The 12915-nt window shown below is 45.0% G+C and overlaps 1 protein-coding gene across 1 annotated transcript in view; it reads right to left on the reverse strand.

Annotated features, from left to right (window-relative positions):
- LOC111957110 (fibroblast growth factor 12) overlaps positions 1-12329 on the reverse strand; it is a 43994-nt gene extending 31665 nt beyond the window's left edge. Inside the window, exons 1-3 of the mRNA XM_023977842.2 lie at positions 11100-12329; positions 9686-9733; positions 5149-5259 (exon numbers count right to left, since the gene is read on the reverse strand). Of these exons, the coding sequence (XP_023833610.1) occupies positions 5149-5259; positions 9686-9733; positions 11100-11298 (358 nt within the window). The 5' untranslated portion in view covers positions 11299-12329. The remainder of the gene's footprint in view (positions 1-5148; positions 5260-9685; positions 9734-11099) is intronic.
- Positions 12330-12915: the final 586 nt, after the last annotated feature.

The raw sequence follows: 12915 nt of genomic DNA on the forward strand, positions 1-12915 counted from the left end.
ATCGCCGAAGTCGAGGATCGGTAGGATAGTCAGTTTTACTAGGGTAAGTTTGGCGGCGTGAGATGGAAGGAGGCTTTGTTGCGGAATAGAAAGCCGATTCTTGATTTGATTTTGGATTGGAATGGTTTGATATGAGTCTGGAAGGAGAGTTTGCAGTCTAGCCAGACACCTAGGTACTATAGATGTCCACTATATTCTAGGTCGGAGCCGTCCAGAGGTGGTGATGCTAGTCGGGCGTGCGGGTTGCAGGCGAACGGTTGAAAAGCATGCATTTGGTTTTACTAGCGTTTAAGAGCAGTTGGAGGCCACGGAAGGAGTGTTGTATGGCATTGAAGCTCGTTTGGAGGTTAGATAGCACAGTGTCCAAGGAAGGGCCGGAAGTATATAGAATGGTGTCGTGCTGCGTAGAGTGGATCAGGGAATCGCCCGCAGCAAGAGCAACATCATTGATGTATACAGAGAAAAGAGTCGGCCCGAGAAATTGAACCCTGTGGTACCCCCATAGAGACTGCCAGAGGACGGACAACATGCCCTCCGATTTGACACACTGAACTCTGTCTGCAAAGTAGTTGGTGAACCAGCAAGGCAGTCATTAGAAAAACCGAGGCTACTGAGTCTGCCGATAAGAATATTGTGATTGACAGAGTCGAAAGCCTTGGCCAGGTCGATGAAGACGGCTGCACAGTAATGTCTTTTTCGATGGCGGTTATGATGTCGTTTAGTACCTTGAGCGTGGCTGAGGTGCACCCTGACCGGCTCGGAAACCGGATTGCACAGCGGAGAAGGTACGGTGGATTCGAGATGGTCAGTGATCTGTTTGTTGACTTGGCTTTCGAAGACCTTAGATAGGCAGGGCAGGATGGATATAGGTCTGTAACAGTTTGGGTCCAGGGTGTCTCCCCCTTTGAAAGGGGGATGACCGCGGCAGCTTTCCAATCCTTGGGGATCTCAGATGATACGAAGGAGAGGTTGAACAGGCTGGTAATAGGGGGTGCGGACAATGGCGGCGACAGTTTCGAAAATAGGGGGTCCAGATTGTCAAGCCCAGCTGATTTGTATGGGTCCAGGTTTCCAGCTCTGTCAGAACATCTGCTATCTGGATTTGGGTAAAGGAGAAAGCTGGGGAGGCTTGGGGCGAGTAGCAGCGGGGGGGGCGGGCTGTTGGCCGAGGTTGGAGTCGCCATGAGGAAGGCATGGCCAGCCATTGAGAAATGCTTGTTGAAGTCTTCGATTATCACGGATTTATCGGTGGTGACCGTTGTACCTAGCCTCAGTGCAGTGGGCAGCTGGGAGGAGGTGCTCTTGTCTCCATGGACTTTACAGTATCCCAGAACTTTTTGGAGTTAGAGCTGCAGGATGCAAATTTCTGCTTGAAAAAGCTGGCCTTTGCTTTCCTGACTGACTGCGTGTATTGGTTCCTGACTTCCCTGAACAGTTGCATATCGCGGGGGCTCTTCGATGCTATTGCAGTTCGCCACAGGATGTTTTTGTGCTGGTCGAGGGCAGTCAGGTCCGGAGTGAACCAAGGGCTATATCTGTTTCAGTTCTGCATTTTTTGACGGAGCATGCTTGTCTAATATGGTGAGGAAGTAACATTTAAAGAATGACCAGGCATCCTCAACTGACGGGATGAGGTCAATATCCTTCCAGGGTACCCGGGCCAGGTCGATTAGAAAGCGCTGCTCGCAGAAGTGTTTTAGGGAGCGTTTGACAGTGATGAGGGGTGGTCGTTTGACCGCGGACCCGTGGCGGATACAGGCAATGAGGCAGTGATCGCTGAGATCTTGATTGAAGACAGCAAGAGGTATTTGGAGGGCAGGTTGGTCAGGATAATGTCTATTAGGGTGCCCCAGTTATTACGGATTTGTTGTACCTGGTGGGTTCCTTGATGATTTGTGTGAGATTGAGGGCATCAAGCTTGGATTGTAGGACTGCCGGGGTGTTAAGCATATCCCAGTTTAGGTCACCTAGCAGAACAAACTCTGAAGCTAGATGGGAGACGTCAATTCACAGATGGTGTCCAGGGCACAGCTGGGAGCTGAGGGGGGTCGGTAGCAGGCGGCAACAGTGAGAGACTTATTTCTGGAGAGATGAATTTTTAAAATTAGAAGTTCGAACTGTTTGGGCATAGAACTGGAAAGTATGACAGAACTTTGCAGGCTATCTCTGCAGTAGATTGCAACTCCTCCCCCTTTGGCAGTCTTATCTGACGGAAAGTGTTATAGTTGGGTATGGAAATCTCAGAATTTTTGGTGGCCTTCCTAAGCCAGGATTCGACACGGCAAGGACATCAGGATTGGCAGAGTGTGCTAAAGCGGTGAGTAAGGCAAACTTAGGGAGGAGGCTTCTGATGTTGACAGCATGAGGCCAAGGCTTTTTCGATCGCAGAAGTCAACAAATGAGGGTGACTGGGGACATGCAGGGCCTGGGTTTACCTCCACATCACCCGAGGAACAGAGGAGGAGTAGGATGAGGGTGCGGCTAAAGGCTATCAAAACTGGTCGCCTAGAGCGTTGGGGACAAAGAATAAAAGGAGCAGATTTATGGGCGTGGAAGAATAGATTCTGGGCATAATGTTGCAGACAGGGGTATGGAGGGCGCGGGTACAGCGGAGGCAAGCCCAGGCACTGGGTGATGATAAGAGAGGTTGTATCTCTGGACATGCTGGTCTCAATCTCAACATTAACAATGTCTACATTGTATTTCTGATCAATTTGATTGTATTTTAATGGACAACAAATTTGCTTTTCTTTCAAAAACATGAACATTTTTAAGTGACCCCAAACTTTTGAACGGTAGTGTAAATATATATATATATATATATATATATATATATATTATATATATATATATATATATATAATATAGATATACACTACCTTATTACACTAATATATATATATAATAATATAATATATATATATAATATATATATATGAGTACCAGTCAAAAGTTTGGACACACCTACTCATTCAAGGGTTTTTCTTTATTTTTACTATTTTCTAAATTGTAGAATAACAGTGAAGACATCAAAACTATGAAATAACACATATGGAGTCATGTAGTAACCAAAAAACTGTTAAACAAATATATTTTAGATTCTTCAAAGTAGCCACCCTTTGCCTTTATGACAGCTTTGCACACTCTTGGCATTCTCTCAACTACGGTTCCTAGAGGGCAAAGTAGTCCTTGAGTAGCGCCACTGGCAACTAGGAAGCTGTTGTTCGACATAAATACTGATCCTGGGGCTTACCCTATTCCTGAGGGATTGTTCACAATGCAGAGACTGTTACCCCCTGAGACACTTTCCTCCAGGGTGACTCCTTTAGGGAAAGCTGTTTCTTCACTGTGACAAGGTTCCTAGGGAGACACTGTAAAGATTACTGCTTCGGTGCATGGCAAACAGATTTGGAGCGAGCGACCACTGTAAAAGTGGAAGGAAATGACTCGTGGAATGATCCTTTGGACCAGATTTCTCCTGAGAATGAAGTTCCTTCGAATGGATTTATTCCCCGCCATGAACATCCACAGCYAAAGTGCAGTTGTGATAATCACAGGCTTTAGACCTGAATAAATCAAAACACTAACTAGGTTTCCATCCAATTGGTGACAGATTTTCATGCGAATATTCTAAGATTTGCATTAAAACAATATGTGCAATTTCCCACCAGATGGGTTTACCATGAATTTGACTTGTTGCGGATAAAAGGCTGTGCGTGATGATGTAATGCACATAAAAATACCCTTTGCTGTTAAATTCCCATACATTGAATAAAAAATACAAGTTAAATATGTTTTCATCACATTTTCAACTCTACTGATGGTTCTCACCAAACATGTTGAGTTATATAGCGTGTGCCCACTCTGGTATTGGCACTTGTGCTCTAGCCAACAGCTCACAGATACAGTGTGGGTATAGCCTACATTATGAGATAATTATGGACAAAAGAGCAAAATTATTTGAATTTGTCAAACGGCAGCTAAGCATCGATGATTATGTCACCAGAATAAGACCCTCGATATTTATTGGAAAGGAGCATCAAGCTCACCACCTTGCACTTTCACCACCCTGTGAAGTTCATCAMAACTATAACTTATTTAATGTAGCCTAATAAACTGCATGCTTTCCCCGACAAGTTGTAGTGGGAGGACCACACYTCACCGCGTGAATCCAAGTTGACTTCGATATATATGGTTATTATATAAATATTTGTCCATAAAAGCATTTCTACCGACATTTCTCGCATAATTCAATTTACCGACAAAAAGATCCTTACCTGGTCTAGCATTTTTTGTTTTGTCGACAATTGGAACYTTTACTGACACATTTTCTGTTTCCATCAGGCGTTTTGACATTCTTTATCCAAAGTGCTTGACTTGCATAAAAAGGTTGAATGGAAACCTGGTTAATGTGGCACTTACATCCACACAGTGGCACACAAGGGATGTTTTGCTAGGCGCCGGGAGGTGCTTCCATTTGATATAAAAAAACATATTTTAGTGTTCTCATTTGGACATGAACATTTTTATCCAAATAGTTTTTCTTTTCAATCAAAATTCTAATGGATTTGACACAAACTCTAGGCTGTTTATTTCTCAATATTACACTGATGTGTAATATTGTCTAAAACTGTCACAAGAGGCAAAAAATCATATATGCAAATTGCTAATCTGCAAGACATTGTTTAAAAGTTCGACCCAATTGATTGTTCGCAGCTGGTGTATTTTACATAGTTATATATCTTGGCAGTAGATGTTAGCACTTAACTATAACAAAACTGCACACACATTTGCACACACATTTTGTTTCACAGTAAATACTAAATAGCAGMCCAAATTGGCTAGCTTAGCAAGTCTGTCATGCTTTGATCATACCATACCGTAAAGGAAGTCATACTAAATGGGGTAACGTGAGTATCCCAGTTCAGACTCTTTAAAAGTGCTTCCTTCCTTCCTTAAAGTAATCACTGATTAGAAATGACTAGACAGGTGAAAGCTGTGTGGTGGGGCCCTTGCGTTCACCTGTCAAATCATGTCTAACCAGTATTCTGTCGAGAAAAGGAAGGACACGCTTTTAAGAAATTGGAATTGGGCCAGTGGTAACCATGCGGCATGCTGGGAGTCGTAGTGCCGAACCCAATTACTCACTGTAGTCGCTGTTCTCGTCCTTGCTGCCATCGATAGAGCCGTCCGGCTGCATCTGCAGGTAGAAGCCCTGCTGGCTGAACAATCGTGTCACGATGCCTTTCAGCTGCGGCTCTGAAACAAAGGACAGACCCCCACCACGCCCCACCCCCCAGGGGCACGTCAGACCACGCCCCTATCACGTCACACCTCGCCACTGCTGCTCACATTGACAAACTAGTTAAACAGATGTTGGGGATGTGGTTAACGGTAAAAAGCCTGGGTTCCAGATTGGGGTCAGGGGTGAGAATTGACTTGGCATAGAACAAGAAAATTCAAGAGAATCAATGGGTGGGCTCGTAGTCACGACAGTAACCTACACATCTTAACTGTTACCTTGTTGTACTGCCAACTTGCTAGCTAAGGTATCTCCTAACATTTATATGACAAACTGACCCTCGAATCCGGATGCATCTGTAACAATGATGTATATCTACTGCACTCTTGTAGACTGGTGATGTTAATGAGTGGTTCTTGAAGGTAATGATGTAATCTGAAATGTAATACAGTATATTATGGTGCAACAGCAACTGGCCTAAGTTTGGGGGTTTTGAGGGTTGAGATTTGCCTGTTCTTCACAATTTTTATCAGATGATTGCCTTGTGGGAATATTCAGATTGTCACTGTTCACCAAGGGATGAATCCTAACCTTTTATGTGCTTAAGTTGAACTTTTGGGTAAACAATGAACTGATGTCGTTGGGATATTTGTGCAAAAACAACAGTTGTGCACAATCATCTCAAACTGGTATTCTGCCCTAAGTAACAGTTTGCTCCTAGATGGGCCTGGTAACGTCGGTGAGCCGGGACTTCATAATGTGGGTTTGAGTAACAAAAATCCACAACTGTATGTTGATTGTGCCGTTTAGGGCTTTCAACACCACAACTGATCCCCAATCAAAAGGCTATGGTTATATCCTGAGGAGAGTCGGCCCAAAATGTTATACCATCTATAAATAACTCTGAGTTACCTTCCAACTTGGTGGTGCTGATGATATTTGGAGGAGAGCCGAGCTAGCGCTGGGCTCAGGTTGCAGCAATCAACACTTGTGAGGGAGCAGGTGGATACGGAGTTTTAGCCCAAGGCTATAGGAGTCGTCTCTCCCAAGGCAAGAAAAAAATGTATGTGTGAATGAGACTGTTTATCGTTGGGAAAGGGTGGGGGTGCTAGAAGATCACGCTGTGAGAAGCAATCATCTGCGAACTCTCAGGAATGATTCACATGCAGTTATTTTGATTGTGTGGATAGTTTCATTTCGATGGAGCTCATCACCGGTAGCACTTAGCAGTGAAAATAGATTCTGAGTAAACTATCTTGCATTTGGGATTTTTGGTCGTTCAATATTTGGCCTTTATGAAAGCACGTGTTAGATTTGGATTGAACAGCAGAGGCATGAAAGGAGCACCTACAGTGCCTTTGGAAAGTATTCAGACTCGTTGACTTTTTCCACATTTTGTTACGTTACAGCCTTAGTCTAACATTGATTAAATAAATAAACATCTTCAGCAATCTACACACAATACCCCATAATGACAAAGATAAAACAGATTTAGAAAAATGTTTGTTAATATATAAAAAAAAGACTTATTTACATAAGTATTCAGACCCATTGCTATGAGACACGAAATTGAGCTCAGGTGCATCCTGTTTCCATTGTTCATCCTTGAGATGATTCAACAACTTGATTGGAGTCCACCTGTGGTAAATTAAATTGATTGGACATGATTTGGAAAGGCACACACCTGTCTATATAAGGACACACAGTTGACAGTGCATGTCCGTGCAAAAACCAAGCCATGAGGTTGAAGGAATTGTCCCTGGAGCGCCGAGACAGGATRTTGTCGAGGCACAGATCTGGGGAAGGGTACCAAAAAAATGTCTGCAGCATRGAAGGTCCCCAAGAACACAGTGGCCTCCATCGTTCTTAAATGGAAGAAGTTTGGAACCACCAAGACTCTTCCTAGAGCTGCCCTCCTGGCCAAACTGAGAAATCGGGGGAGAAGGGCCTTGGTCAGGGAGGTGACCAAAAACCTGATGGTCACTCTGACAGAGCTCTAGAGTTCCTCTATGGAAATGGGGGAACCTTCCAGAAGGACAACCATCTCTGCAGCACTCCACCAATCAGGCCTTTATGGTAGAGTGACCAGACGGAAGCCACTCCTCAGTAAAAGGCACAGCCCYCTTGGAGTTTGCCAATGGCACCTAAAGACTCTAAGACCATGAGAAACAATGTTCTCTGGTCTAATGAAAACAAGATTGAACTCTTTGACCTGAATGCTAAGCGTTACATCTGGAGGAAACCTGGCACCATCCCTACAGTGAAGCATGGTGGCGGCAGCATCATGCTGTGGGGATGTTTTTCAGTGGCAGGGGACTGGGAGACTAGTCAGGATCAAGGCAAAGATGAACGGAGCAAAATACAGAGATCCTTGATGAAAACCTGCTCCAGAGCACACAGGACCTCAGACTGGGYCGACGGTTCATCTTCCAACAGGACAATGACCCTAAGCACACAGCCAAGACAACGCAGGAGTGGCTTCGGGACAAGTCTCTGAAAATCCTTGAGTGGGCCAGCCAGAGCCCGGACTTGAACCCGATCGAACATCTCTGGAGAGACCTGAAAATAGCTGTCCATCAAACCTGACAGCACTTGAGAGGATCTGCAGAGAAGAATGGGAGAAACTCTCTATATACAGGTGTGCCAAGCTTGTAGTGTCATACCAAGAAGACTCAAGGTTGTAATCACTGCCAAAGGTGATTCAACAAAGTACTGAGTCTGAATACTTATGTAAATGTGCCATTTCCTTTTTATTATTATTATAAATTAGCATACATTTCTAAAAGCCTGTTTGTGCTTTGTCATTATTGGCTATTGTGTGTAGATTGATGAGGGGGAAAAACTATTTAATACATTTTAGAATAAGGCTGTGACCTAACTAAATGTGGAAAAAGTCAAGGGGTCTGATTACTTTCCAAAGGCACTGTATATTGTGGAAGTGATGCTGCTTATGGAGTCATGCAAAGGTTAATTTGAAGCACGGTTGAAATTAAGGCAGTTGTGATCCAACTGGATCAACCATCGTATATTCTGTGAAAGTTTAAAAAAACGTTCATCATCAAACTGAGAGTGAAAGTCGCAATCTGGAAATAATTAATCCTTCACTTTGCCTGAGCTAAACAAACAAAATTGTGTTTGGATGCAAGTTCATTATTCAATTGAATTTTCTTGGTCTTTAAATTAAACAAACCATTCATTGATCAAGATCAGATCTTTAGAGGTGTAGTGGGAACATGTGGACTGGTTCAGATAAGGCTGATGGTGTAGCATCAGAATCATGGCTAGTGTCCACAGTGGATCTGTAGGCCTCCAGAGCTGGTCCTGGAGCAGATTAGTGGCATTTGATCCATACTGTAGTTGAGCCCAGGGTTGGCCTGCAAGCTGACCTCGCAGCAGTGGAGGTTCATGTCGCCTCAGCTGTACACTATTCTGTCCATCAACCCACAACTCACTTCCCTTCGGGGGTGGAGCCATCAATCTCTGGGACAGGCCCGCCATCATCCATCATGGGTAGGGCAGAGAGAGTGGGGGCTAGCTGGGGGGACCTCACTAAATCACATGTGATAACTGCACTTCTGTAAATAAAGGGCTAAGTAATCCCTGACAGCAGAGCACGTCAGCTCCATTCAGAGGGGCGGGAAACAGAATGGACGTGCGTGTTGTGTGTTGTGTTGTGTGCGCGGGTGCGGTTACGTGCAAGTGAAGTATGCTGGTATGTGTGAGAGGAGAAAGAAATAGAGGGCGAGGGAGTGTTTTAAGTATGAGTTTGAGAGAAACGGGTGGACAGTGAAGGAGCAAATGACCTGTTTTTGCGCTTGGGATATGCCTAGTACGGGAGAATGTGCCTGTGTGTATGAATGCTGACTGGAGCCATTCAAAATTGCACAACTTTACGTGTACCGATGCAGAGACATACACAGGGACATTTGGGTATGTTGACAAATGGCGTTATGACCATGAAATGGCGAATGATCACCTCAACTGCGATCGTCGACAAGTTAGACAGGGAAAACACAGCAGGTCGACGCACACAAATAAACAGACCGCCACCCAGTCACACAGCAATGCTCCACATGTGACACACATGTTAAACACAAACAAAGACACACTGGAGGAGGAAAACGAAGAGAGAGAATAAAAACTGATCTGACACATTCGAACTGAAAGACTGAGACAAGAAACGAGAGGGAGAGAGTAGCCAAGGACAAAGAGACTACTGGAAGAGAGCGTTACAAGGAATAAATAAAAATACAAAAATAAAAATTGAAAGCATAGTGTCAAACAAATTAGCAGAGGGGTCACCGGCACCAGACAGGTGCTATAAGCCATCACCCACCCACCTCCCCTCCCTCGCAACAGGGGTATCGACATGGGCGCGAGATGGGGCGGGGGGTGGAGACGGAAAAAAACACAGCACACACGGATGGAGGCTGAGCTACTAACCTAGCCTGCCGCCCTTACGGGACACCTGTGGAGGTTTGGAGGATGCATCTTATGAGGGAGATAGAAGGAAAAACAACATTCTTTTAACAGACAAATTCCTCCAGCATTGGCTGTTTGTCAAAATGCTAAAATCATTATAGCAGTATAGGGGTATGAGGTAAAGGACATGTGCTGTCTGTCTGTCTGTCTATGGTCCAGTTCGGTCTGTCTGTCTATGGTCCTGTTATGTCTGTCTATCGGTCTATAGTCCTGTTCTGTCTGTCTATCGGTCTATAGTTCATATAGAGAGTTCTGTCTGTCTATGGTCCTGTTCTGTCTGTCTGTCAATGGTCCTGTTCTGTCTGTCTGTCAATGGTCCTGTTCTGTCTGTCTGTCTACGGTCCTGTTCTGTCTGTGATTCTGGTCCATCTGTCTGTGGTGTTGGTCTGTCTGTGGTTCTGGTCTGTCAGTTTGTCTATGGTTCCGGTCTGTCTGTCTGTGGTTTTGGTCTGTCAGTTTGTCTATGGTTCTGGTCTCTCTGTCTGTGGTTTTGGTTTGTCTGTGATTCTGGTCTGTCTGTCTGTGTTTCTCTTCTGTCTGTCTGTCTGTATTTGGTTCTGGTCTGCCTGCCTGCCTGTCTGTGGTTTTGGCCTGTCTGTCTGTCTCCCTGTCTGTCTGTGGGGATGGTGCACCTGCTGTACATCACATGACAGCCTTTGGTTCGATAAGGAATGATTTGCCCGTTCCTCTATCTGTGCACCAGGAGGATGGGAAGAATGATACCTTAGCATAGTAGGAACGGAGCCTGTGTCCATCAATACGTCTGGGTAGCCTCTTAATCACTATAGCTACCTCACTAAACTGCAATAAACATTTACCATTAAACATTTCATCTCAAAAGAGCCTTGGTGCACTGCGGTGCAACTTATCTTCACTAAGTCTCAATTTGCATTCATTATTGAATTCTTTAAGGTAGCATTATTCTACTTGGCAAGGGAGATGTAAAAAAAAAAAACAGGATTAAAAATATATGTTAATATATGTAAGCCAATATTTGCCTTGCCTTCTAATAAAAATGCACAGCATTTGACTATATGATAGGATGGCAATAATGGTGCCAAGATAAACGATCATTCTGACCACAGCAATATAACATACATATTGGTAACGTCACAACATATACATAGTTTTGCATTGAGGCTGATACGGTAGGATGTGGGTAAACTGTAGTGTCTTGCGGTGGTTCTCGACAGAGCTATGTGAGCTATGGAACAGGTGGACTTTTCGCATCGCATTCTCAGGCACCGCGGATAAATCTACCTGCAGCCTTTTTAGATAGGCTAGCTAGAGCCTTCGACTGCAGTAGTGTCTTAGCTCGGCTCGGTCGAGGGGCAGAGGCAGGGGGAACCGTTGCACACAAAACTACAGCACTGACCTGGTCGCCGCCGAGCGGCTGGTCTTTTCTTGCCGCTGCAGAAACGGACTTTGCTGAAGACCCCCAAGAAATGCCGCTCGCATATGGAACGTGGGTCTTTGCTGGGGCTGGGGCGCCGTTTAGTAGTGGAGACCCGGTCACTGTTTGACTCCCTCGCCTGGCGTTTCTGTCGGATCAAGGAGCTGGCGATTGCGGCCATCTCCCTCGCGGGCGAGCCGAACCGAAACCGAGCCCAGAATCGTTGGACAGATGTCGAGTTGTGTGCGGCTGTTTGGTGCAAAAAGAACCGGGTGGAGAAAATCGAATTTACGGTCCACGGGGGTTTACTCAAATGTCATTCCGATCCCCTTTAGAACATCCACCAAGTCCCGCGCATCATCGGGCTTTATACTGCATCCTGGGGAACGATACCAGCCTACAGTCACAAATTCCTTGCAGGGAAAGCGTCAAATGCCATTGACTCATAAAACATATGCCGCCAATTTACGCATGGATAAAAGCATGGCTACAAAATGTAGGCTATTTAAAAAAAAAAAATTACAACAGTGGTAAATAAGTTTGTGTGTTGTCGGAGCGTGCGTGCACACAATTGAGTCTCAGGTATTCCGGTTGAATGGCGCCAAATCTGACAAGATCGACTGACCCCTCTGTGCAATCCTCATGTGCACGGAAAGTCGGTAAGTGGCAAAATATCCAGCACCATAATGCATTCGAGACACCTTAAACTTCACTGTAAACACTTTCATCAACAGCAGCGTTAATGCAACGCCTCATAACTTTTCAACGTATTAAGCCAAATACAACGCCGAATCGAGAGGCGACGAGAGCTAGGCGACTGTCTATTTGGCTGCCCCACTCGCTCTCGAGGACTACGGGCATTTGTGCCAGCGCGCCAGCCTCTCTACCAGTAGCAGACCCCGCGAGCACTGTCCAGGAAAGATAATGGTCTGCGAGAATGCAGCAGCAACATGGTGATTGGGCTTTTACGATGAGAGAAAACAAATATGCGTTTTGTTGTTATTATTGTCCGTAGGTAGGCTATAACGATTTCCCAAAACGCCTTTTTTCTTATTGCCTACAAAACCATTGGTGTAGCCTAAAGGAGTATTTCCAATGCGTTCCGTATGGATGTGTGGCGTGTGCTCTCGCCGACAGGAAAGCGTGAATGGGCTCACCTTTCGAGCTCTCTCACTCTACGCAATCATACGTGATTGAGGTTTGGATGAGGAATTCAACGGGGCACAGAAAAAATGAGAGGGGCACGGAGAGAGAGAGAGACAACAGAGAGAGGGACAGGAGGGGCAGCGGAGCAAGGGAGAGTGTGTGTCTGTACACGTGCATGTTAGAGAGAGAGAGAGAGAGAGAGAGAGAGAGTGTGTACGTGTATGCGTAAGAGAGAGAGGGAGAGCGCGGATCTCCAAAAGAACGGTGTGCTGTTGTCGTCCCTACACGCGGTCAACCCCAAACTGTCCACGAATTTGAGAAGCACGTCGGTACCACATTTTTTTCATGGGACAATGGGACTAGAGTCTTTCTTCAGTTTGAAATGGAGGAGTGAAGAATGTTATATCATCTAGTGCTACAGAGACAACTTGGCCCAATGGCATTCACACTAATACCATTCAAATTCCATTGGGTTATGAGTTCATTTCGTAAACATCAGTTTTATATTATATTGTTTTATATACTGCAGCATTCAAGTACATCCCTATTTAATTGGGTCTCACCTTAGTTCGAAGTGTCAATGGACACGTGATGGCTAAAGCGTTTATGCAACATCACCGTATACGAATCCCAGCGCACAATGCAACGCATA

Source organism: Salvelinus sp. IW2-2015, linkage group LG32 (genome assembly GCF_002910315.2).
Source record: "Salvelinus sp. IW2-2015 linkage group LG32, ASM291031v2, whole genome shotgun sequence".
Taxonomy (NCBI): domain Eukaryota; kingdom Metazoa; phylum Chordata; class Actinopteri; order Salmoniformes; family Salmonidae; genus Salvelinus; species Salvelinus sp. IW2-2015.